General features: G+C 40.9%; 1 protein-coding gene across 2 annotated transcripts in view; it reads left to right on the forward strand.

Moving 5' to 3' along the window:
* sh3pxd2aa (SH3 and PX domains 2Aa) overlaps positions 1-21,769 on the forward strand; it is a 126,881-nt gene that overhangs the window by 40,316 nt on the left and 64,796 nt on the right. For both annotated transcript variants that reach the window (XM_065966599.1, XM_029278305.2), the window contains exons 3-5: positions 50-125; positions 2,901-2,977; positions 7,793-7,884. In XM_065966599.1, coding sequence (XP_065822671.1) covers positions 50-125; positions 2,901-2,977; positions 7,793-7,884 — 245 coding nt within the window. The remainder of the gene's footprint in view (positions 1-49; positions 126-2,900; positions 2,978-7,792; positions 7,885-21,769) is intronic.

The following is a 21,769-nucleotide window of genomic DNA, read 5'->3' on the forward strand; positions in this document are numbered from 1 at the left end:
CAAAAACCACCACATTGAACTAAAACTGTTTTTCCTCTTCCATCCGTAGATGCAGATTCTTGACAAGTTCCCAATTGAGGGAGGGCAGAAAGACCCCAAGAAGAGGATCATCCCATTTCTCCCAGGTAATAGCCTGCTCCACAGCTCCATTCATCTGAACAAGGCTCCCATATTAATAATGTATGGCTGGCAGTAGCGCAGCGTCAATATGAGCTGGTTACTGATGCCTGCCTGTGCTGCATGTGTGTGTGTGTCTCTGTGTGTATGCATGTACAGATGTGTGTGTGTGTTACTGCTGACAAGGCGCTATCTGTGACTTTCAAATCTCTGCTGTGTTTTCCAGCTTGTATATCTGTGTGACTTTTCATCTAAGGGCATCGTTGAATCAGTTTGACTTTTAGAACTGAGATTGTTTTTCATGTGCTTATTAATTTGATAAGCACGGATATACATACCGTGTGTGTGTGTGTGTGTGTGTGTGTGTGTGTGTGTGTGTGTGTGTGTGTGTGTGTGTGTGTGTGTCCTAACATTGATTGGAGTCGCGCCACACACATGCTCGTCTCTCCTGCTGTAAGTCGTCTCCTGACATTCAGGCTCATGCCGACCTACAGTGCAGTGTGGCAGTGATCGATGAGGGTGTTTGTGGCAGTTCAGAGTCCAGGGCAGGAGGGCTGACAGTGATTCTGCTAATCACACCCATGTCTGGAATGTGTGTGTGTGTGTGTCTCTGTACACTTGTATGCTGGTCATGCAGATTCCTCTAGATTCATTTGTCCAAAGTCTGTTTGTTAAGTGTTGTTTATTATTACACACACTCATCTCTAACCCTGCAAACAACACTGTACATTCTCTATCTCACCTGAAGCCCTCCTCCTCTTCTTCATCCTCCTCCTCATCCTCCTCCCCTGTGTGTTTGCTCATGATGTCTCTCTCTCACACACACACACACACACACACACACACACACACACACACACACACACACACACACATACAAACAAAAACTATTTGGAACCCAGCCAAATGTCCACATACCTCTTATCTCTGAAGCCAGAGGCACCAGATGCAAACATTATTGACTGTCTGTGTTTGTTTGTGAGGATGTTTATTTGAGGATAAACTCCTCTTGCCCTTGCTTGCGTGAGACTCATGGAATGCATTAAACTACAGGATGATATTTCAGACGAGGATGGGCCATAAACTTACATTTTTTGCCACTCAAAATAGAAAATCCCACTTTTGGAATCGACCTTCAGTCTTCTTTACAATATTCAAGTGATTTGTCATTTTAATGAAAACATTTCTCCTCAACACATTCGAGCCAGGTCTTTTAAATGATCCATGGCATGTTGGCTCACATTCTAAAGGAAGTTACTCAGCCATGACTTTGAAATGACAGTGGCCTCCTGCAGCAACCGCGGCATTATTTTCATCATACACTTACACTTATGTCTATGATGGTCTAGCCAGTGATCTAATTCATGAACAGCAGCTTCAGGTAAAGAGCTTCTGCAGGTGTAGCACGCAACATATCCTGTTGTTTGCTTTTAGACTTGAAGGAGCCAAACAAAAAACGATCTGTTGTATTTCATGCTCAGTAATTAAGCGCAAATAAATTACATTTGCACCACAGCTGAAACCCAACCCCTCGCACTGGGACCTCATGTTAAGACGCTGTCATGTCAGATCAGAGGAATAAATCAAATTGGTGTTATTTTTCCATACTTTTTCTGACACACACCTTTTAACTTTCTTTGCTTTTGCAAATTTTGAAACAGATATAATGTTAGTAATGTTTTTATTGCAGACATGAATGACTCAGGTTTGTCTGCTGGAAGTCAAGAAGGGGTCAGCAGTTCTCTGCCCCTGCTGTGCACCACAGAGAGGCAGGGAGGGCCTTGATTATTATTATTTTTTTAAACTTAAGATTCAATATTACAGAAATATATTGTAATTTTTTTCGCAGTTTTAACTGAAAACAAAATCTTTTTCTGTTTTCCTGTTTGGACAAAAACAAGCTGTCTTGAAGAAGTAATTATCTAAGCTTTATGAATGCATCTTGCAGTGTCCCCAGTTTGTAACGAATGAAAAATAAAGTTAGTTGCAGCCTTTATGACTCCTTCAATACTTCCCACATTTCTTATAGATAGCTGTTCTACATAAAAGACAACCAGCTGAACTTCTGCACTTTTAATCTGGTCTAACGATTACATTTTGCACATTTATTTTAAATGATCTGGTTTTCAGCAGCTCATGTGATGCAGACTTGTACTTGTCAGAAATCCCTGATGGTCTAAAAATGAATAAGTCATTGCTTGAGTAAAATGTTCATGTAATATGTAAATTAATAGTTATTTTTATTCCAGGGTAAAAGTAGAACTCTTGAAATAGAGCCTGTAGATGAGCTGATTACGCAATAACCACTCTCATCATTTTACACTTCCTGCACAGGATGTCAGTGCATACATTTGATCGTCAGGGGGTCCTTTTATGTTCCCCATGGGTGGGATGAGAGGATGAGAGGAAAACTTCATGACCCACGTGTATATGAATCCTAAAAGCCGTGTCGCAGGCAGAGGTCACGGAATCCATATAGGAGGACAGCTGGGGGCCTCGACTGTGGGACAAAGATGGCTTTAGTATCACCAGTGTACATTACTGACATCTCCTGGTGGGATTGGGTTTTCACATGGTGCAGGCTATAATGTCAGATAAGCTCAAAGTTGTTGTTTGTTGAGGAAAAGAGTGTCTGCATATCTTTTTTTTTTAATTTCAACGCACTTTGATTTGCTTTGTTTCTGGAAGGTTCATTTTAAAACAAGCTTGCCTTTTCCTTCACCCTATCCGTCCTCTCCCACATTTCTAATCTCCTCTCTTTCCTCTTTTTTCTTCCTCTCCAGGCAAAATCCTGTTCCGGAGAAGCCATGTGCGAGACGTGGCCATGAAGCGACTGCGTTTCATCGACGACTACTGCAGGGTAAACATCCTTCAGTTCCTCATCTGACTCTTGGGAACAACCAACCCTCCCCCCTCCATCTGTGAGGGGGTCAAAAGTCACCCCTCAGACTGTCCTTTCACATGCTTAAAAAATGCTTAAAGTTTCAGAGTGGTTACAGTGAAGACCTCTGTGTCTTAGCTCTTGGAGGCTTCTGAAGAGTCACTAATGTGCTCTGACACTGGACTTTTCTGAGGCTCTGACGGACTCTGCTTGGTGAAGAACTCTTCCTACAATTGAGAGTTGTTTATTTTATGTGTGCCACAGTCAGAGAAGTGGGGCGACCTAGTTGTGCAACCAAACTTTTTTTGAGTCACTGCGCTGCATGAAAGAGAATTTGAGTGGGCCTCGTTTCAAAGGCTCACTCTCAACGACCTTATCCCCTCATTTGTTACACTTAGAAATAAAGTTCTTCTCCAGTCCTAAATAGAAATAAAGAGAAAACCCTGAGAGCCTTAAAGTCATCCCAAGTTCAAGGGAGACTCAACTTATCACTTCCTGTTCTCTATCTAATTAGTTTTTTTATTTATCCCGGATACAGGCCCTTTCCTCTGTCATGCCCTTCATACTTCCTTCCTTCCTTTCTTCCTTCATCGAGGCAAAAATCCACACAAGCAGAGGGACAGGTTGCTTTAAAGCCACGTAAAAACCCTTTAAGTGTCTTGTAAACATAAAATAAAATAAATGATGTACATAAAAATAAGCATCTCAAAATATTGAAGAAACTGTTTCAGGAGCTCTGGTTTAGATGGTCCGAATGGGAGGAGCTCTATATGCAGACAGAGTCTACTGTACAGTCCTCCACTCACAAGTCGCAGGTTTCCTCCCTCCAGGAAAAATCGTCTCCTTTAATGCACGTCTATTTCACTCTCTCGTTCCAAATTTGTTTCCTGTCTCTCTTAAGCTGCAAGGTCAAAAAAGGAATCCCCTTAATCAAAGTGTCCATCCAAATTGGAAATATAATGCCTTGACTTTAAAATTAGCTTTCCTGATATTGGGATTATATTTGGCGTGGTTATGTTTGGGTATTACAACAAAAAATGATGCAAGAAAGATCCCCAACTTATTATAAAAAAAAGGTGAAATGTCTGCTTTTTGGCTTTTTACTGACCATGGTTATTCAGCAGTCTTTACTTCAGGCTGTTGATGACATTTGTTACATCTCTAATAATCACATTAGAAGTTAACACCAAGTGGTAAAAAACTGTGAAAATTGAAGCCATAGCGGAAGTGGCAACAACTGCAGTTCCTTGAGTGTCCACTTGAGGCTGGCATCTCAAAAGAGCCTGTTAGAGTTGTGCATGATTAAAGGGCGTGATTGATCTGACAGCAAGATGGCACACTGTAGCTGTTTGTCAGGGGGCTTAAGGCCCGCCTCTTTACCTTTAACTATGACTGAAAGTTTGGTTGAGACAGCATCAAAATGGCAGATGCTAAATAAGACTCTCAACCCTGAAATCATGAATACATTTTGACCACTAGTTCAAGCCCAAATTTAGGAGGCTTAATGTCAAATTAAGGCACTTATTTATCTCTTTGCAAACAATTAGTTTGCCGTTATTGTCGTCCTGTTTTAGGAAAGGTTAGCCACTGTGTCAACCCAGTAATTGGGACCAAAAGAAGTCTAAGAAACGAATGCAATTACACTCATCTGAAATCAACCTGATCCTTTTGCTCTGCACATGTTTCCTCATTACCCAAATAACCCAGAGCGCTCTAATGTTTATGGTTGCTATAGCGAGCCCAGCACTGGAGTGTGCCGCACTGTTTACTTCCTGCATCCTGTTTATGAGGCAAACAACAGAGAGGAAGAGTAATTACCCAGTATTCTCCAGGGATCTGCTCTCTAGAGGTTGTGGGAGTCCAGCCAACGTTGAGTACACGGCAAGATAGGGCGTCCTCAATCCCGACCACGAGGCTCTTTCAATAATATAAGATCTGATGAATGAAATATGAAGGTGCCTCAGACTGTGCTCATTTAAATGAAAAGCCCTCGCTGTGCTGATGTTGTCGCATATCTTCATGGTCGGGCACCTCTGTGTTGTTCATGAGCTAGACCTCGGGTGGAGAGTGAACAAATCATTAAATATGGATGGTTAGTCAGACATATGATCCTCTCTTTCACTGTAGTTTGCTTTATCAATAAACATATAACCCCGTTAGTACAAATGTGGAATCGACTACAGAATCATATCTGTTGTTCATGCTGCTCCATCTGACGGCCTATAGATCACAGCCACCCAACATAGGCTGTTCAGCAGAGATTTCTTCAGAATCTCATAATCTTTTAATGATATCATATACCGTAGACGATGAAATCCCAAGTTTCCGATGAAGGCCACCATGATGCTCTCTCCTTAATGTTCTGTACATGCATGCGCCCAAGTGCAAACGCGCATAGGCACGTGCACTTTGTCAGTGTGAGTTACTGAAGCAGAGGCAGACATCACGTTTGTGACCAAAGTATGACTACAACTGTTGCTTGTTTTGATTTTAATACTGATGGGTGTAATGAAAGGGTTCACATTATTCAGAAGGAAGAGTCTCGCTTAAAATGTGCTACCAACAACTATTGCTAGCGTTCATAATTGATGCTAGCAATATAACATTATGTTGTGTTAGAACAAATGAAGGAATGCAAATAAGGGGTTGGTAACAAAGAATGGAAAATGCTGATTTTTGTTGTTGTTGAGATTTACTTTGGAGCGTTTTGTGACTTTATTGGAGAGCTAGGACAGTGGATAGAGTCGGAAATCAGGGAGAGAGAGAGTGGGGAACGACATGAGGGAAATGGGCCACAGGTCGGATTTGAACCTGGGCCGCCCGCTTGGGGGACTACAGCCTCCATATTAAGTACTAACCACTTAACCACCAGCGCCCCGAAAATGCAGATTTTTAACTTTCAAGTTAATGCATTTTTTGGTAGGATCTTATTTTGGAGGGAAGTGATGAAGGAAGGAGTTAAACTCAGAATTTCCCACTTCCCAGATCAACTGGAACGCACCATAAGACAAAGACTTTAACTCCTCCCTTCATCACCCATTTCCCTCACGTCTTTCCCCACTCTGTCTCTCCCTGATTTCCGACTCTATCCACTGTCCTATCTCTCCAATAAAGTCACAAAGTGTGAAATTCCGAGTTCCCAGTGGGAAGTGTGAACTGGAACACCCCCTGAAGTCGTAATTACGATTCGGAAACTCAGAGAAAAAAAAGTAGCCCGAGTTCAGATCCAATATGGCTGCTACGTGCATTGAAAGGAATGTTTAATCTGTAACTGTTGAGTTTATTAGCAGCTTAGTCGTCTTTTTGTGTAATTAAATCAATCATACCGATGGTATCGTGTAAGTTCTCTCTGTGGATGTGTTTTTTTTATATTATTTTCAGTCAGAAACTATCACGTAGTGTGTTGTTGTCGTATTAGCTAACAAAACAAAGGTACTCCTGGACGCGTCCATGTTGCTTTTCCGACTTGCAACTGGAACGCAGTTATCTCGGGTGTGACGTCATTCCTAGTTCCGACTTCCGAGGTAAATGGAACGCGGCATTAAATCAAGTACAAACAAACCAGGGTCTAACACATAATACGTTTATTTGTTGCATTTTAAAATAGTAGCTGGAATTTGTCATGCTTTCAAAGCCGCAGTATGGCATGTGTTACAAGATTAGACTCATTTGTTGCCTACACAGTAATAGTTAGCTAACCAAGCAAAATCAGCATCTTTGTATTGCCTGTCACGATTGAAGTAATTCATCCTTCTGTTGAGACCTGTCATGAGATGAATATGGAGGTGAGGTGAGATAAATCTTTCCCACAAATATTTAGCTGACTTTCTGCAAGGTGAGATGTCAGGGATTGGTGTTGGGATGTTTTTCATTATTTTTAGTATCTAAGGTTGAACTTGAAGCGAATGAGGGGCTGTGTGGCTTGCCTCAGCATTGCCCACTGTAAAAATAAAGTCAAACATTCTACTAATTTTACCGCAACACCTGATGTGCCGTGGCCTCGTTGCAGTTTAAGCCCTGGCTGTTCTCCTTACCTGTACTCTGTGCTCTGGCAAAGAGTTTCTACCTGTATTGGCAGTGACCCACAGTACAAAAGAAACCACCTAGAAGACACATTCTACACACTCTGAACTCCAGATACAGCTCCTAATGTCTACGTGTTGTTATGTATGACTTTAAAAAAAAATCACAAGTTTGGTGTTAGATGTGTATATTTTATTGTTCATTTAACAGTGTCGGAAAAGTTGTCATTCTGGGCATGTATTCATTTAATGATTTGAAAAATTGCCCCTTTGTCCCTCTGAAATCCTCTGCAATGTCCCTGGTTATAGCTTACTTGCAGTCTTTATTTTTTGTTTTGCAATTTATTTCACATCATTAAACATTTTTACCGCACATTGCATATATTTTTTTCTCATATTGTGCAGTCCTACTTCAAAGTTTGGTCACAATTCTATGTTTTGTTGAGGTTGACAACTTCCAACCTACACGTGTTGATATAAAATCTTAATTTTTTTAAATTTCATTTATTATTTTTTTAGTGTGATCTTGTAGGGATTGGGATACTCTTTCTAAGAACCTCTGTGTTGAAAATAACAACAGTGCAGAGGCACAGATATAACAGATGTAATAAACATTTTCACAATCAGGAAAAGCGTGTGAAAGTTAACAAAAGAGCAACCTTTAATTGCAGTAATATGCAGCCTTAACACACTTGAGTAAAGAACAAAACTAATTGCAGGCTGTTGTCTTTTTAATGTCCATCGTTCTCTTTCTGCCTCTCTCTCTATTTAGGCGCTGGTGAGACTCCCTCCACAGATTTCTCAGAGTGAGGAGGTGCTGCGCTTCTTTGAGACAAAAGCTGAGGACGTCAACCCCCCTGTGGAGTGAGTGCCACAGACTTCACTGTGCATACACACAACAAAAGAAATGGCCAACACATGCACACAAATCACTTAGGTGCCAACTTAATTATGTGTCAAGCTCCACAGCAAGGCTATCATTATTGCGGCGGTGCATCAGCTGAACATCGTTCCATTCACAGTGTGAATATGTGACCCCATACCAATGATTTTGACATCAGCTTCAAGGAGCAAAACACATTTAGTAGCTTTACTTCATCCCTAATGGGCTGCCATACATGTGTGGTGGTGACTGTGTTTGCAGAGAACCTGTACTCTGCCTGTATTTTGACGTTTTGGTTTGTTTTGGTACCCCAGTTAATGAAGGCGCAGAGGGGGGTTTGGGAGTGGATACAATTCTGGCTTGATTCATTGGACTCGACGTAGCGGCAACAAAAAGAATATCATCACAGTGAGGCGAAATGCCCAAGCCGATAAAGCTTGTTCCAAAATTAGGGTGAACCTTGTGTTGGCTTTCACCCAGTGATGCAGAGTTGGCCTGCTTTTCTGTTGGACTGGCATGTGCCATAGACAGGCGGTTAGCGTGCGCTAGCTTGCTCAATTGACAGTTTTTTTTCACAGTAATAGGCCTATTCTCAGGTAGCTTGCAGTGTCGCTACAGGCAGTAAACGTACACGCTAAAAGTCCTGCAGTGGGTATGCACTTTTGGTGGCGATGAGCCCAGGAGGAGAGTCCTAGTTTGAATGTTGTGTTTACAAGCTGTAACCTTTTTATGTTTTTCTGCATTTGTGTGACCTACACTGTGCTTGTCATGTATAAGGTACTAAAGAATGACCGTTAATTCATCAAATTCACCCTTCCCTAATTCAATACACAGTTTTTGTTGCTACAACCTTATTTGTTGTGCTATGGCCAGTAGCTTTAAAGGAGAATATTTGCAATAATTGAGCACTTGCTGTCAACTAACCAGCTGACAACATGTCTACAAACAGCACAGTCATACATTTCGGAGATTCTAAGTGTACCAGTGTACTCTGTCTTGTGATCATATTTGGAAAAACTTTCAATCCATTGTGCCTGCACCCCAACCAGATAGAATAATAATTCAGGACAGGATATATTCAAAGATCTGGTTAATTGCAGAGGCTCGGCTTTAGTTTATCGGTGGAGCAGGTTGAAAACGCAAGCGCACTAGAATCTTTTGTGACATCATTTTTTTAATTTGCAGGGGAACAGTGATCATATTTTCTACATAGGACTGGACTTGATTTGGTTGCAAAATAGATATTGATGTATAACTGTACTTTAGGCACATTGGGATGATGATGACTCACCTTGAAGCAGGATTCTTATATCCGCTGGATATCTTTCATCCCAAAATCTAAACATGAACAGCTAGATACTACAATTCCTTTCCTCAATACAGTACTTACATGCCTCCCTAGTAATGATGGGGCAGTCTATAAGACACATATGAATGCAACACACTGTAGACTATGCTCACTGTTAAATTCCATCATTGCGACATACAAGCATACAAGTTTACATTATCTCTGGAGCTGAAATGATATCACATGTTGTTAATAACCCCATAGCACACATCCTTGAACGAGCTATGAATTTCATCATCTTTGCATGTCGCCTCTTAAATACGGCATGATGATATTGAAGCTAAGCTCATTATCTCTCTTTTCTCATTGTCCATAAAGACTATTCCCTGATCAGTGCTTTCTCTCAGAGTTCGTTAAAAGCTCATACCAGGCTAGGGGCAGAGGGGGGGTACAGTGAGTTGATGGATATGTGTGTGTGCGAGGAGGAGAATGACTTGTTTCATAGCAGGAGACCCTTTGGGTAGTTTTTAATTAGAGAACACACTCGACTTTCCAAAGCTCAAATGCCAGTATCGTACTATTCAATTTTAATATGTTCCTATATGCAACGAGTCATCTGCACCCATGGCTCTGCAACAGAGTACTCTAGTTAGACCCGGGCTATGTCTTTTTTATATTTTAACTGCGTTTCTCCTTTTCTATTTTTTTCCCGTCCTCCACTTTTTGTAGTTTAGAGATTTGTTTTTATAGGCTGAGGAAGAAGACGTGATGCAGGCTGGATTTAGTGACCTCTGCCTGCTGATGTTTTACAGCTCAGTATAATCGGGTATCCCTCCATATCTTCCATCCTCCTCTTTCCCCTTGTATCTGGTTTGGCCTCGTTTATTAAAGTGTGTTTAATTGACGAGACACCTCAAGGTTGCAAACACCAACGCATTCATTCTTTGATCAACAGCTCTCTTTTTCTCGCTGTCCATACAGCTTTCCATCTTGCTTGCATTCTCATTTCATCTTTCTGCACTCTTGTTTGACATACGCCCTTCATCTCTTCCAATCTATTTCTCTTCCTCTCTTTAAGCATCATTCTCCTGTCTTTTTCCCTCTGCCCTGTGTATGTTGCGGCATTTAGATGCATAATGATACAGCATTTGTCTTCTTGTAAGTAGTTGGGAGATGAAGCCATGTTTATACATGCTATGCTCACTAGACACAGTCTGTTAACATTACTGTCACACACAGTACACTAACTCAATTTATATATTTTTATTGTCATCTGATCAAGTTTAACAGATGTTAGAGAGTGAGAGAAAGGCAGTTTACTCTGGGCTGCCCAAGCGGTATGCAGAGGGAACAAAAACAAAAAGAGTGGCCCAAGGATTGACCCTTGGGGAACTCCACCAGTCAGAAGAGGATCAGAAAGGGTAGTCTGTGAGGGATATGAAGAACTTTCTGATTAGACAAAAAGAAGAACACCTATTAGGTTTTATACAAAAAGGTGATATTGTTCTGTATCCATTGACTTGTTTTGGCACATCTTGTATTTGATCTATGATAATGACATTGTAATTTTTGGGGGGTAACTGCCAATTACTTTGTCGATTTAGGTAAAACAAATTATTCATTTTCTCAATTTGGATTACGCTCAAAAATGGAGATTGCTGTATGACACATCTACATATTTACTCAGTCACTTTGAGAAATCCTGGGAGATACGAAGAGTGCTTTATCAGTATACACTGTAGACATGTTTTTTTTTTAAAGTTTATTATTCTTCTAAAAAAAATATTTCAAATGTTATTTCATTGACATTAAAACACTTAACTGTAATAACTGTTACCGAGATGTACTTTTTTCTTTTTTTGCATCATTGGTACGGTGCAGTTCTTTCCATAGACAGTATAAAACCTGGACGTATTCTCAGTGATGTCTTCCATTGGTTGGATGAAGCATTTTGAAGCCCATCAATGGCAGTGGCCATGTTGGAATTTCTTTGTGAAACTACCCTTTGATCAATCTATTAACAGGCAAAGCGTTGGAGTTAAGGTGGGCCATGAGCCTCCTGGCAAACAACTATACCCACATGTCAGTCAAAATTTTTTTAACACCAGAGGTTGCTGCTTGGCAATCTCTTGTGTAATTGTATGTCTAAATGATTAAATATCTTACCAAATAGCAAATATGTAACTTAGTAATGTACTTGCATATAAGGCTGAATGAAAAATAAGCTGTCAGCACATTAATATGAGTTTTCACTGCGACATGGAACAAGTAATAGAGCTGCAACGACATCAAATAAGCTGTCCCTGAATAAGAGGCTCATTAGCATTTACAATGTAAACAAGCATACTGAGGTTGGTTTAATAACTCCTCAAAACTGCTGTCAGAAGATTCCACTCAAAGAATACACTTCAGCGGAAATTCACAGTGTGAAGTTGAGGTTGTGGTTCGAACACACAGAGATGTTGAAGTTGTTGAAACCTCAGCAAGAAGAATTGCTGTACTCCAGTCGGCTCCAGATCAAATGGAGCCAGAACCTCCTCTGGCTTCTCTGGATCCCTGCAGGCTTTCACTCTCCACTCTTAATAAAAGAAGAACATACTCAGAGGGCTGAACTGCCCGCTCTCTGTAAAAAGAAAAAAATAAGAAAAAGTCTCCTCAGTTAATAGTTAGTAGACGTCATGATCCAGACGACTCGACTTGTGTCGGGGCTAAATTGGATGGGTTGCTTCCATCCCACCCCCCCTCATAATGCATCTGCTTGATGAAAATGAATCATAGGGGGGATTGTGGTTCAGGAATGAGATTGGCTATTGATTTAAAGTCCTGATTGGAGTGTGTGTGTTACTACTGTGTGGGTTTTAATGTCTGTGTGCAAATTCATGTGTGTCCTAAGTGCAGTAAATGAAGAAAAGTGATTTGAAACCCAGAGACAGGATGACGGCTCAAGACTAATATTAATCCATCCTGGTCTGAGTGTGTTTTTGAGTGTTTATCAGTTCATCTAATACACTCTGGTCATCTGCTATTGACTCCTTAACGTAGGTTTCCTCTTTTTTTTTCTTTATGTCTAATCAATTGAGTGGCTCTAGAAACGTCCTGTTCAAACTTGATTGAAGTCGTTCAGTGTTATGATGTGCCAACAGTAGTCCTGATTAGGGATGGGTCCACAATAACCAAATCTGAATCAATTCTTTCTATTTATTGAATCTGAACATTTTCACCTTAAAACATGTCAAAGTATTAAAGCAGGTAACTCATTTAGTTGAGTTGATGTATAAGCTCAAGTGCTGATGATTATGTTTGGTTAGTTTGACATTCAGTTAGAGAGAGTTGTTTGTGTTTAGATTTGGTTTACCAAAGATACCAGCAAGCGTGTAGTGCATATAATAAAAAGCAGAAATGTCAGATAGGCTGGGCCAATAAGCTTAACCTTAAAAACATTAACAGTAGAAAAAGAGAACAGAAGTAAAATATTTTATAAACTTTTTTTATCCTACTCAAAAGTCAAAAATTGTCTTTACCAGTTGTCCAATCAGAGGTGTCGGTTGTTGGTGAACTTTTGCAGTAGTTCAGCCTATTTTATTAAACTTTAACCTGAATTAATTTATTTTCAGAACCAGCACTAACACAACCTTTAAACATTTTAACTTTAAATTATGAAGTTTGATTTAGCTTAGAAATACTCATCTGTTGATTCACTTTGAATCAAAAGTATCCTTTGAAGTGTTCTATTGAGCAAGATTTTTAATCATGACCGTATCGCTGCTTCGTTTGTATCTTGTATTAGCCATGAGTACATGACTGCCCATGTAGGAGGATGTATGGCTTAAAAACAACAGTTAAAAAAACAGACTGCAAGCCAGAGCCAAAAAACTCATACTCTCAGATGTTCTCAGCCAGTGAATGAGACAACATACTTTCTTGCTGCCTTTTTTTTTGCAACATTTGTCCCATCATGCTCTTGAAAGTTGCCACATAAATAAACGTCATGCTTCCTCTCCTCCTCCCCCACCTCCTTTCCTCACTTATTCCCCTTCTATTCCCATTTGTAGTCACCCTCTCCTCCTCTTGTACATTGTCCTGGAGTTATGGAGCCCCCCCTCCTCCATCTTTATGCTCCCTGTCATCTGTCCGTTCCTCCCCATCTGCTGTGAGCAGGAGAAAGGCGACAGGCTCACTCAGAACATAATGGATAGGGTTCTCCCTCTCCTCCAACTATAAGGATCAATAGCACTCGCTGGAGACCACACAGCACACTACCAACAATGTGCAGCACTGGCATGTAAGGGGTTAAACACTTAAAGTGTGTCAGAGTTGTGAGGAGTGGTCAACAGAGCGTGCAGCCTGTGGGAGGTTTTGCGCGTGTGTGTGTGTGTGTGTGTGTGTGTGTGTGTGTGTGTGTGTGTGTGTGTGTGTGTGTGTGTGTGTGTGTGTGTGTGTGTGTGTGTGTGTGTGTGTGTGTGTGTGTGTGTGTGTGTGTGTGTGTGTGTGTGTGTGTGTGTGTGTGGACATGTATGCGCTCTCATGTGTGAGCGCTCATCGATCTCAGACACTTCTTGCAATTATCTTTTAAAATGTTTGTGCAAGAGAAGAGCTGAGCATTTTTTTTTTCCTCCCTCCAAGACTAAATTGCTCCCGCTTGTTGTTGCCAGGCTATTTCAGTGCACCTTGCGTCTGTCTGTCTGTTTTCTACAGTCTCGGCTCTATTTTCTCTCTCGGCACCATCTTTACACGGCATGCACTCACTCACCCTACCTAACCCTCCCACCCACCCGATGCGGCGTCTGACTCACTTGTGATCTCTTTTTTTCGCACACTTACTCACAGGGTGTTGTCAAGGTGTAGGGTTCGCTCTCTTGCAACACTAATAGCTCCTGGGAGGGCTCTAGACTGTACATGAGGGTGACGGATAGAGCGAGCTGGGGACGGCTGTAAATCTACCAGGTTTGATGAAATATGTCCACTGCATCACTTCCTGTCAAAGGAGGAAGGGGATGAAGAGGATAGAGGAGGTTTCCCAAGGGAGGCAAGGAGGTCAAGAAGCAGAGGAGTGCAAGGCCAACCGGTGCACCCGTCATCCCCCTGATATCTCTGACAGAGATATACCAGAAGACTGGAAAAAAATGATCAATATACAAGGGAGCGGATGCGATATATTGGCATTCAGATTAGAGCGAGGTGCACAATCTGACCTTTTTATGACCAGATCGAACTGTGACGTCTTATTTTTTATACTCTATCCATAAACTCTTATTTAACAACAACATCACCTCTCCTCCTCTACAACGTTAGATTGAATTTTCAGACTATACGATGTGATTGGGAATAGGAGCCACCTGCCTCTTAGATCAGCACAAGAATCTATCCCGTCAATCCAAACACAGATCCTGATCTCATCTCCCAGCCCCTCTCCCTCTTGCCATGTGTTTAAATCATAGCGACCCCTGTCTGTCGAGCAAAGCACTGCAGCTCAGTGGGAGGAAGCGAGTCTCCAAGCTGACGCCACTCTCATGCAATCAGCTGCTTTCTTTTTGAAGCCGAGCGCCCCTTGATGTTTAATATATATTTTGATTGGACCGTCAGCTGGAAATCTCTGCTCTTTTTTTTTTTTTTTTTTGTTCCTTTTTGATGTGATGAAATGTCCTGCAGAGTAAAAAACTTTCAAAAAAACATGGGATGTTTCTCTCCCACTTTGCAAGAAGCCTGAAATCAAAGACTCTATAAAAGCTTCATGACATTTTTATGTGTGAAAACATGTAGTTTATGTGAACACAGTTACAGATGTTAAAGACATATTCATACACATGGGAACTGGGAACTGTTCCCTCTATCTGAGTGGTTCCAAAAAGTTTGGGTTTTTGGACCTGCACAAGGAGTTGTGAGTGGAGCCCTGCCAATAAAGACCAATACCAATTCATCTTAGGATGGGACAGTTCAGCTAATACTCATTTGGAATCTAATTGAGTGATTTTTTTTTGAGCTTGACCAGACCTCACCTGTGGCTTGAACACCTTTTCTTCACACATGTTACTGTGTAATGGTGCTCAGAAGTCTGCTTTCTTAAGAAGGTCACTATATTGAAGAATATTTGATGTTACTATAAATTGTCATGATGCCAGTGCAGACCACCACCTGCTTGATGAGCTGCAGACAGTGCAGAGAGTATTCCAAACAATGCAGTGTATGTTAGAAAAAAACGATTTGATGGCACCCTCTCGATAATCACCCCCAATCATTGCTTTCGGCAGTATATGCTCTGTGAAACAATCAGCTCAATAATATCAGCTCATGGATATTGTTCAAGCTTAAAGTTTTAAAGGTCACACAGTGATATCGTAGAATGTAAAAAAAAATGTCATTTTTTTCCTTTTCCTATGTTGGTATCTTTTTTTGAGACGGTGTCATTCATGATTCTTCTGTCTCCTGAGATGTTTCAGTGTAACAGTATGTGTGACTCTCTCTCCACTATAGCTTGGTAAAATTAGTCTAGAGCTGGGCAGTGTCACTTTAAAAAATGGCCACATTTATAAATTATACTAATGCATACAAACTTGTTTGAAGTGCTGTTCATGCATAAAAGAGAGAAAAGCAACACACTGCTGGAAAAGAGACCTCCTGACTGTTCTCACTACTGAACCCCGGATCTCTGTACTGTTCCACATTGTACTGTTGCATCGTCTGAGAAGGAGAATTTGTTTTTTGAGTGGAGTTAAAATACTCTTAAGATTTAAACAACAACAAAACAAAAATAAAAACAGAAGGAATTGTAATTCCATTCACCATCTTGCTCTTGCAAAGCTTCTATTGTTATCCAGAACACACAGAAATCTTCTGGTACTTTCATAGACAATACTTGGGGTGTAATGATAGACTTCTTGTTCTCATGGAAATACCACATTGAATGAGTCTGCAAAAAAAAAAAAAAAATAGACAAAAGAATGTATGTCTTCTTTCGTCTTGGATCTTTTGGGATGAGTAGACAAATTCTGCTCATGTTTGGCTCAAACTAGTAACCAGCCTGAAGCGATAACCTGTTGATGCAGGCTAACAGGTTCTGTCTCTGACTCAGATGATGTTCTAAGCATTCATACAAATTGTTTGCATCAAACTGAAGCTTCAACAAGGTTATATTGAGAATCTCTTTCACTCAGTTATTCCTCAAAGTAGATCTAGATCCAAGAGCAAAGTTCTGTCGAAGAGCCTTCAACAATGTCCTGATCTTTCCTGCGATGTTGCAAATGGAGCTGCTGTGTTTCATGGTACGTTTTTCAGCCTTTTGTCTTTGCAAAGAGATCTCATCAGCGTCATCATCAAAAGTGAGAAATCACAGATGTTAACACCAGCTGCTATTCTACCCTCCAGTCATCGTCCACATGGTGGCGTACTTCACAATACAAACAGCTGGAAGTGTCTGTATCCAGGTCAGCCTGTGGTCCAATCTCTTGTCCACTCAGAAAACCTCCCCGGGGCTTCCCTCTTTCTATAAATGTCTCCTCTGTCTGACCAGATTCTCAAGCATTTCTCTGAGCCTTTTTCAGCTTTTCCTTGAGTATTTATTTCCCCCCCGCCAACCCCCTTGCTCTTCCTGTGTGAGATCTATTTCCACTGGATGGAATTCCTCGCCTATCCAAAGCCTCCTAGACATCCCCTCGCCTCCCCTCGTTTCCCCATTTTCTGAGACTTTTTTCTTTTCTTTTTTTGTCTCTTAGTTAGCATTTTTATCAAGTCAATTTGCATGGCACGTGGGCTGTGATTTGTTTTATCTGTCTTGGGCTCGTGGTGGTGTAAGCGATCATATAACTATCATCCTAAATGCCATTATCTTTCCTCTGCAAGACAATAACGTTGACAAATTTCTCCATTAACATGCGCATACCGCTTTTTCAGAGCGTGATGAAAATATTGTCCACTGGGCCCCCCCACAGTCTGCCGTAGAGCGAGACAAGGGGTGGTGTCATCATCATTCATCATGCCCCCCCTCACAACCCTCACCATGAATATCAATAGGCATCGACCTTGGCTCGTGCCTTGAGAATGAGAGATGCTGCAAGATTATCAGATTATTACCGGGATAAGTCATGAACTCGTGTGATTGGTCAGCTTTGGGCTCGCGACATAGCTGGCCCTAAGCAGCAGGGCTGGCGGGGTGAAGACAGATTTGGTGTTTTTTGGGTTAATTAGGAATAAGTGGGTGATAATGTGTTTGTGTTAACTGACTGAAGGTGGAGTCTTGGGGCATAAGTGTTTCCAGCTCTGACACAGATATTCACATATTTTAAGAGAGACTGTTTTTACTCCTTATAAAGAAAGAAATAACATTCTTTCTCTCATGAATGGAAGGCTGAATTCCTGAGCACTTAAATGCAGCCTCGCTTGATGAGAAACATTTTGGACTTGAGCTGCTGCAGCCTTATTCAGTATATGACAAGTAGCTTATTGTAGCTATCAAACTTGAGATTTACATTCTTACTCCCACTATAGCTGTGAATCTGTTATGATTCAACTGACTTTTGCTGCTTATGTTGCTGAAAAAAAAAACAAGTGTTTACTGTTATCATAAGAAATCACAGTGTTTGCTTCACATGACTTTTGTGTCACGTTCATAATGGTTCTGAGCAAAGAGTGACATAAACAAAGAGATAATAATGACATCTTTTTGTGCATGGAGGTGGAGGATAACATCAAAAAACAGGCTCAAGGTCAGGTTGGCATTTCCACCTGTGGAGAGAAGAGTGAACATGTTCTGTTATTTGGTGCCTGAAAAGGAGGAGGGGAGTTAGCTTAGTTGACAGAACACGTTCTAAAATATTAAGGTAGGTAAGTCTACAGGTTTTAGTGTTGGTTTAATTGGAGATGTGTGGTCTGAAGGTGTAACAGCTGCAGGTCAGTGAGATGGTTAAGTCACTGTTGGTAATGTATATTAGCTGGTGTTTGTACTGAAGTTAGTCTGAAGTTGAGTTTATCAAAGCAACACAGAACATAAACAAAGCACAGAAGAAATGCAGAATTCAAAAAGTGCTATAGCTTATCTCGATCTATTTTAATCTCTAAATGATTCAGCTCATAAGTCAATGTTCTAGCAGGATGGCAAAGTGACTTTGTCTTAATTTCTCACTGAAATATAACACACTAAAAAGGGGACATACAATAACAATCAAATATTTTAAAGATAGGAAGAACTCAAAGGCATGTTTGCTTCCGTGTTTTACACATTTAGTCAACTAAAAAAATAAATGATAGTGATACTATGTTTGTGATGACTGTCCACATGCAGCACAACATTTAGGGTAACATGTGTTAACAGGTCCTCTTATGTAGACAGACAACTCGCTTACAGTAGCTAACTCAGAAATAAAACAGTGTTCTATGCATGAGGGTCCTAAAACCTTCTGTGTACTTTTATTCTTAAAATAGATGCTAATAACATTTTTGTTCATTATTCTAACTGTCCATGTGTTTACAATAAGTAACTCTTGTGTGTACAGAGGAGTGTTGAGCTCAGTTGATTCCTTGAATCCCGTCTGGAGTGCTAATGCTCATAGTGGGTGTTAGTCTTTCCACGGCGCTAAAAGACAGGGGATGGCTGGGGGGTGCAATCTAGGGCTCTTGAGGGGCTTAAAGTAGGTGGGCCTGTGGTTAACAGGGTTAGGTCTGGGGTCTAAGATTTGATGACACTCTGGAATAAACTGGAGGTGTGAAGGGAAGGGGTGATGGGAGGGAGGTTGACACAGAGAGAGAGAGGCTAAAACAGTAATCCCAGGAAGTGTTTGTTTACTGGTCCTGCAGGCCGGTGTAGCAGGGGGCCTTTGAGAGTCATTAACTTTCAGCAGTTACTGTATGCTAAACACATTGATTAGCCCTCTTTCTGTCATCCCACTAATATAATCTTAACGACTAAATAAATTGCCTTAACAGCAGTTTTCTAAGCTTTTATTAATTTTTTTGTAAAGAAAAAAAAGAGAGTTGGTATCAAAATATTTACAGTTTATTTTTTGTCAATTCTAATCATTCTCATACTTGGATAAAAGGTACAACATGAAACTGAAACCTTATTGACCCAGTGCGATCTGGAATAATCCACAGAACTATTTTTAGCTTTTGAATTTTTTACAACTTGTCCAGGGATTTTCTTTCACAAGAGATTTTCCTTTTGCTCCAAAGTTTTATACATGTTGAGTTTTCCCAGCTTTTAGAACCAATTATTTTTTTTAAAAGTCATAATGCAGGAATGTCAGAGTCAGACAGCAGGTGAGAAAACAAATGGCAGGCCGAAGCACTTATTATTCCCTGACTGTGAGTACAACTGAACTTTAGTATGCACTAGTTAATCAGAACTAGTGTTTGTCTTTAAGAGGCTTAAAACTGCTAACAACCTCATTTTGTTCACCACAAGAGCCAACGTAATCCCTGTTCAGCTGCGCTCCAATCTCACACCAGCCAGGAAAGAGGGGGAAGCAAGGCAGTGTGGAAAACAAAAAGCCATGAATTGCATCTTATTATCATGTGTGTCTAATTGTGGCAGACAAACTGCTGTGACTTCATTCTTCAAACTGTGTTTTTCAAAACAATCATTAAGAACTTAACAAAACTGATTACCATCCATACAAACACATCTGAAAATTGTATATCTCATGTCCATTCATAACAACTTGGCATGCATCTACAGGTGTAAACAGGCACAAACAAAGTTCCTCTCAGTCAAAACATGGTAATCCTTTCAACAGCTTACCTCCAAATGTAGGTATTTCATTTTTATACAATTCTGAATTCAACTCGACAAAAGCAGCTAGTCAAGAGAGTGGTTCCTTAGACCCAATATCACAACGTCAGTATGGTACGGTATTTCTGTGAACACAGCAGAAGTAATGTATTTGAAAAGTCAATCCGAGTCTACTGTATACATGTCCATAAATTAGCAAACAGTTAAAGATATCTTGACTAGCCGTCCTGTAGTCAGCTGATCTCGGAGGCTGGCCCTGCTGACCCTTCCACCACATGGCCTGCCTCACCAGAAGGACTCACATCTGTTTTGTGCTTGACAATCAATGTCAAGAGCCTCCAACTCTGGAGCTGATGAGACGTGCATGAAAGTGCTCCTGCTTCATGGAGCTGTAGTCAGTGAACACACCGTGACCAAACGTCAGAATGTGATGAAAAGTGTGACAAAATGTCTGTGAGTGTGTGTGTTCTTTGTGTATTCAACCGGCCCATCTGCTCGTGTTGTTGTGTGTGGTTCAGCGCACATGCCTTGGTAGATTTAGACCCACAAACCCAACACATAGAGGCACCTTTAGTCACTTCATAAACTTTACCAAAACATTCCTGTGGTCAGAATCACAACAATTTTAACTTAGCAGCATTGTCAGCAACAATGCATGCTTAAATATTTTCGTACCATTTTTAAACCAAGTGTCTGAACACTCTGCAAAAGAGACAGTTATTAAAGGATCAATATTTAACTCTGACACAGGGGTGCTGGTGGTGCAGTGGTTTGTGTGCGCGCCCCATGTATGGAGGCTGTGGTCCTCCAAGTGGGCGGTCCCAGGATCGAATCCCACCTGTGTCGTCTTTCCCGCAAGTCATTCCCCCACTCTCTCTCTCTCCTTGATTTCCAACTCTATCCACTTTCCTATCTCTCCATTAAAGGCAGAAAAAAGCCCAAAAATAAATCTTAAAAATAAATAAATAAATCTCTGACACGTAAAGTTTAAAATTTGGTACTGCAGTCCAAATTCTAAACATTAGTAAGCGCTGTCTCCACTCGCCCTGTCCTCACTAGAGTCGATGTGCATGCAGGTTGCCCATGTCCCGGACATGGAAGCTTCAGTGTTTAGCTCTGCATTAGTCTTGTAAACCTTTCTGCGTTTTAACTCCCATCATTTTTTTCAAAAGCATCACCAATATTTATTCTATTTTACCTCATTTCTGGTTGTGGAACTGATGAGAAAAAAAAGCTTTTAATGTCGGGTATAATCAGTTATGTCTATACCAGTTGGCTTTCACACTTCCATCTCTGCAACACCCGCCTGGCAAAAACCGAGGGGCGTCCAATTTAGCTGTGTGGGGGGTCCCTTAAAACCGCTTCCTTCTCTGGTCAAAGCAAATACAGACTGGAATGAAAACTTAGCACATACTGTGCTGCTGCATTGTTGTCAGAGAAGCCAGCACTTCAACACAGCATGATTTCCTTAATGTCTGATCATATAGTAAGGTCATTCAAGGGTTTCATTCAGTAGATATATCACATATTGCTCCTTCAAATAGATCTTGGTCTCATTTGAAAGATTAAAACCAGCAAACCTTTTTCTTCACTGTGATATAATGCTAGAAGTATACTGCTAAATTGTAAGATCTCAAGAACTCCTGTGCAAAAACAAACTATCAGCAGCACCGGTGTTGCATCTGGCAGCAAAAAAAAAAAAGACAAGAAAATAAGACCTTGAAATCCCCACCTAGCCACATAAAGCACCACCACTTTTCTCCACCACTGCAGTATGTATTCTTCACGTCCCCTTTCACCCTTCGCTTCCTCCTCTCCATACCTTGAGGAGACGTGGGGAAAGAGTTAGCAGCCGGAG

The sequence above is a fragment of the Labrus bergylta genome, chromosome 1, assembly GCF_963930695.1.
Source record: "Labrus bergylta chromosome 1, fLabBer1.1, whole genome shotgun sequence".
Lineage (NCBI taxonomy): Eukaryota > Metazoa > Chordata > Actinopteri > Labriformes > Labridae > Labrus > Labrus bergylta.